At 40.1% G+C, this 5,634-nt stretch overlaps 1 protein-coding gene across 1 annotated transcript in view; it reads right to left on the bottom strand.

The window, feature by feature from the left end:
- Positions 1 to 5,176, bottom strand: part of LOC103363911 (dual specificity protein kinase CLK1-like) — a 9,579-nt gene extending 4,403 nt beyond the window's left edge. Inside the window, 10 exon segments of the mRNA XM_008290867.1 lie at positions 53 to 132; positions 215 to 297; positions 384 to 513; positions 614 to 708; positions 1,681 to 1,847; positions 2,721 to 2,837; positions 2,944 to 3,016; positions 4,343 to 4,490; positions 4,969 to 5,045; positions 5,140 to 5,176. Of these exon segments, the coding sequence (XP_008289089.1) occupies positions 53 to 132; positions 215 to 297; positions 384 to 513; positions 614 to 708; positions 1,681 to 1,847; positions 2,721 to 2,837; positions 2,944 to 3,016; positions 4,343 to 4,490; positions 4,969 to 5,045; positions 5,140 to 5,176 (1,007 nt within the window).
- Between the last annotated feature and the right edge of the window lie 458 nt (positions 5,177 to 5,634).

Below are 5,634 nucleotides of genomic sequence, written 5' to 3' on the forward strand. Positions count from 1 at the left end.
TAAAAGAAAAGCTCTTGCTGGAAACGTTACAAGAACATGTACGAGTGACTACCTGGTCTGTTTCAGCAGATGTGGTGGGATCGGTCCCAGAACTTTCTCCATCATGGCCAGATGTTCTTTACTGTCGTGTGTCTGAAACAGTAACAGGTAGAAGAGAATGACTCAGTGCTGCTTCTGTCGGCGTCCGTGAACATACCAGTGTTCGTTAACGTACCGGGAAGAGTGTCCGTCCGAGGTAGAACTCCATGAGAACGCAGCCCAGACTCCAGACGTCACACGACTGGTTCCAGCCCAGATCTGAGCACAAATGGTAAAACAAAAAATTATCGAACTCGAAACGCCGACTTTTGCTACTTCGGCGAGTGTTCGTGACGAAGCTGTACCCAGTATGACCTCTGGAGCTCGGTAGTGGCGCGTCGACACCAGCGATTCGTGGCGTTCGTGGTCGAAAGTGGCGGTTCCGAAATCCACCACCTTCACATCCAGACTCCTCGGCTTCCTCTCCGTACGTCTCTAACACAAACATAAACACACAACGCTCAACGCCCCTGAACACTCGACATGGCAGCAGAACGTCTTTTACTTGGGGTTCTGTGCCTGGAGACACTTTTACCTCCTCGTCGTTGAACTCCAGGTTGAAGTCCGACGAAACAAACAGAATGTTTTCCGGCTTCAGGTCCGTGTGGGTCAGTTTGTTACGATGCAGGACTGTAGCAGAGACACAAGTTAACGACAGGGAACGTTCCCACAGACCTGGATAACATTACCTCCAAGGTTCTAATGATGTTTTAAAGAAAACGTTTTCATCAAATGTTCATAGAACATTTTAAGAATATTTTCATTTCTGGTAATGTCCTAAAAACATTAATATAGTGTTTTTCAGTTACCATTAGAAGGACGTTGTCAGCAACACAGATTATGTTCCATGGTGACATGATGAACGTTCTCAAACTAACATTAAAAAACTGTTTTCCAAATGTTTACAAATTCTCAAATGACAATGTTTTAGATGATTCTTATAAAATGTTGGAAGGTGGAACATTCTGCCTGCAATGTTCTAAGAACTTTTTGGGGATGTAGTTGAAGGAACACATTATAGAACGTTCCTCTATTTAACATTTTTACAATGTTCTATGATAACAAAGAAGGAACGCTCTCAAACCATTCAGAGAGTGCTGTCTAGATGTTATTGAAGCAATGTTCCTGCAGTGTGATACATTAACAAAGTTGGAACGTTCTGTTTGAAATGTTCTGACGATGTTGTTTAGGGAACACATTGTAAAACATTCTCCCAATGCTCCATGACGACAAAGGAAGAGCGTTCTCAAGCCAACATTCAAAAAATGTTTCCCATATGTTGTGGAGGCCTCAGATGACAATACAGATACAGAACATTTGTAGAATGTTCCTGTAATGCGATCTATGAATGTTGTTGAGAGAACACATTGTAAAACCTCCCACGGTTCCAACGTCACATGATAACAAAGCAAGAACGTTCTCAGTGCAACATTAAGGTTTGATGCCATCAGGGCATGACGGCCTAACAGTGCTATCACTAAACATTTTTAGAACATCAAGAGTTCTCCTACCTTTAAGAAGAGCATTGTGGGAGCTAAAAGAAAACTTTGATACAAACACAGGCAGTAACAAGGTCAGACACTTTGGAGAACCTGGACTCACAGCAGACGGCTCTGAAGAGCTGGAAGGCCATGTGTCGGATCTGCTCCACGCTGAACGGCAGGAACCCGTTCTGTCGGAGGAACTCGAAGGTGCTGAGGCCGAGCAGCTCGAACACGATGCAGATGTGACCTTCGTGCTCGAACCAGTCCAACATCCTGACACAGGCGCTGGCAGATGGAGGAGGGAACGTATGAGGCGTCGCTTCTCAACAAACAAAAACTCAAGAATGTTCTTATTTCAAGTAATGTTCCCGTAACGTTAATATATCAAAAGATGTTGTCGGGAACGTTGATGACGTCCCAAGATGACAAAGGTGGAAAGTTCTCAAACCAACATTCATAAAACGTTTTCCAGACGTTATCAAAGATGAAAATGCTTTTCATACAGAACGCTTCATAACGTTCCTCTAATGTGATCTATTAAAGGTGGAACACATTATAGAACGTTCTTTTATAAAACATTCTCACAATGTTCCATTACAGCAAAGGAAGGATGTTCTCAAACCAACATTCAAAAAAATGTTTTCCAGTTGATACTAAGGCCTCAGATGACAATTTTTTTTCATACAGAACGTTTCATGTTCCTGCAATATGATACATTAAAGGTGGAACACAGTGTAGAACATTCCACTATCACATGGTTCCACAATGATAACAAAGGATGGATGTTCCAGATGTTATCAAGGCTTCAAACGACAGAACATTCGTAATATATTATCAAAGGGGGAGCATGATGGCTGCTATGTTCTGAGGATGTTTTGGGGATGTTGTTGAAGAAACACATTAAAGAATCTATAAAACATTCCTGAAATGTTCCATGACAACAAAGGAAGAACGTTCTTAGTGCAACATTTAGCTTTAAGAACTTTAGGGTACAACGGTCTAACAATGTTATCGCCAAACATTTTTAGAACATCTATACTTTGCCGAAGATGAACATTCTGAGAAATTGAGAACTTCTCCTGAGGTTGAACAGAGAAATGAGAATGTATTTCTTCCCTCCTGTTGGTTTTTTTTTCTTGGTTCTCCGGCTGCACTCACAATCTGTTGTCGTCGTCCAGGCCGTTGATCTCCTCCAGAACTGCGATCTCAGACTTGGCGACTTCACGGAAACACTCGATCTTCCTCACAATCTTCACGGCGACTCGCTCGCCTCCGCTGCAGACATGAAGAGAAAAAAACAAAACGGGTTGATGGATGAGTCGACTGCTTTTGGTTCCTGGATGTTCTCAGTTGTTGGTTCTGAGAGTTTCGTCATGTCGACACTTACTTGTGTCTGTCGATGCACTCCACCACTTTCCCAAAAGCTCCGGCTCCCAGCGTGGAAACCACCTCATCTGGGGAGGACAGACGACTTTGATTACCTTCGTTAGACATTTAAAGACATTCAGGGTTCTAGAAAGGTTTGTCCAGCAGCTACTGCAAGAACAGAACATGTTCCCCGAAACAGGAGAATCAGGTGGAAAAATACAATCAGGATGTTCCAAAATCTCCTCCATTAGCACCAGCACAGCACAGCGCTTTTCAAAACACGTTTGAAGCTTAATTGTGGTCAGTAAATTACTTTCATTTTCAGAGGTGCAGAATGCATTTCAAAGTAATTTCTCTGCTTTTTCCCTGTTATTCAGAAAGAGAGTTTAAATAAGAGCAGTTAGCTGCACATTTTCCACTCTGGGGTCCCTGAACTGAAACCAGGACCTTTTAATTATTTAAATCTTCATTTTGAAAATGTGAAAATCTGAATTTTGCTGTCAGTTTCCCACATGATTAAAGTGGATTGAACTTTTTCTGCCTTGTCTGTCCAACTCTGGTGAAGCTGAAGGTTCGATAACGTCAGCGTCTCAAACTCGTTGTCATAAAGATGTTTTGCTTCCTTATTAGGAATTTATTTATGTAAATTATCATTTTCTTCATATTATCATATCAAAACAATTTAACATTTTCAGTCCTTAATATACAAATTGTTTGTTTTAAATAATAGAAAATATCTATAAAATATATCTTTTGCATTACAATGATGTCATTTTATTGTTGTTTGTTTGTGTTGTTACAGCAAATCAATACTTTTATGTGATTTTACTAAATTTTATTTGGAATTTAACAAAACAGGGAAAATCTTTAAAGTGTCCTAAAAATATTTAGCTTTTTTTTTTTGGTAATTAAATATGAGAAATTATCTGTAAAATCAAGAGTTTTTGACTGCATTTAAATCCTGTAATACTCTAATTTGATGGTAACATGTCATAAAAGGGTGAATTAGTAGAAATATAGACTTTTGATTTGGTCATTATTTACAGTTTAATCTTTTTCACTCAACATATTTATTTATTTATTTTTCTGTGATTTTAGATATTATCTGTAATTTGTTAGCTGCAATTTTTCTTTCAAATAACAACAAATATCTGTAAATAGTGTTTTTAGTGAACATTTTTAGTGAACTTATTTATATCTGTGGCAAACGTGTTTATCTTTAATAACAGCAAATATCTGTTGTTGTTTTTTGTTTGCTGATAAACATAATGTGTTATTTTACAGTCTAGTCTTCTAAAAGAGTGAATTAACTTTTATAAAGACACAGACTGTGAGATATTTACCGTTTGGGCCTGTTTTTGTTTGTTTGTTTACTCTTTACTGACTGATACGAGTGAAGCTGCTGTCCGTACATCTGTCCTGCATCAGGAGGCCCTCGCTGTAAACCAGGTGACCTTCGTCGTCGTCGTAGTCGCCGCCCGTCTCCTTCTGGCTCCTCCTCGATCCAACGTGGCCGCCGCTGGGAGCAGGAGGCGCCGAGTCCAGCGGAGCGTCGACCGGCTGCCGGACAGACGGACAGACGGACAGACGGACAGACGGACAGACGGACACGTGACCACAGGGCTCCACGGACAGTTTGTGTCTCGTTTTGTTTTGTGTCTCACTTGTGTTGTGTTTTCTAACTTTTTTGTCTCGTGCGTCTTGTTTTGAGTCCCGTTGTTGTCATGTTGTGTCTCACTTTGTTTGGTATCTCGTTCACGTTGCTTCATGTCTGTTTTTGCTCTCTTTCCTTTCTTGTTGTTGTTTGTGTCTCGTTTGTTTCCTTTGTGTTGTTTTGTCGTTTTGCGTCTCAGTCGTGTCGTTGTGCCGTGTTCGTGTTGTTTCATTTCTCTTTGGGACTTTTTTTTCCCTCCTTGCTGTTGTTTTGTGTCTCATTTGTGTGTCTTATGCTCCTCATGTGAAGAAGCTCAAACTACTAAACAAACAAACAGGAAGTAAACAATAACACCGGGAACCAATGAGAATCCGCCTGTCGTACCGAGCTGTAGCTGTCCTCGCTGGAGGTTTGTGTTTGCTGCTTGAAGCTTCCAGACTTTGTTCTGGCCTCATCACCGTCTAACAGAACACAGAGCGACACAACACTTTGTTTCCTGCCTCTGAAATCTGTAAACACTGATTTATATATAATAGAAATATGAACTAGCGTCACCTCTCCAGGAGTCCACGATGTCGTCTCTCTTGCCCATAACACTGAAGTCCAAACTCTGGAGCTTCGATGGAAACTGGAGGAAGAAGAAAACGAAGATTTAATTTTAATCAGAACCAGAATTTATTGTTGAAACATGTGAACAGGAACAAGGAGTTTATGTCTGGTGGAGAGTTTGTGGTTTCAGGTGAGAGTTGAACTGTTTCTCTTGACATTACTGAGTGTATGGTTTTGTTTTCTGTTTATCAATATGCCCCCAAAATACACAGATTTTCTCATTTATAGCATCAATGTTGTCTTTTACGCTGTGTGTAAAACAAACAAACAAACAAACAAAAAAGAGAATATCTTGAAGCAAGAGTGTCAGGAATAAATTCTGTTAAAAAAAAGAAAAACGCGGTAAACTGTAATGTGCAAAAAGTGCAAAAAAACAACAACAACAAAAAAAAAAACACACCAACAACCCCAAAACAAAACAAACAAACAAAACAAAACAAC

Source organism: Stegastes partitus, unplaced genomic scaffold, assembly GCF_000690725.1.
Source record: "Stegastes partitus isolate 25-593 unplaced genomic scaffold, Stegastes_partitus-1.0.2 Scaffold699, whole genome shotgun sequence".
Lineage (NCBI taxonomy): Eukaryota > Metazoa > Chordata > Actinopteri > Pomacentridae > Stegastes > Stegastes partitus.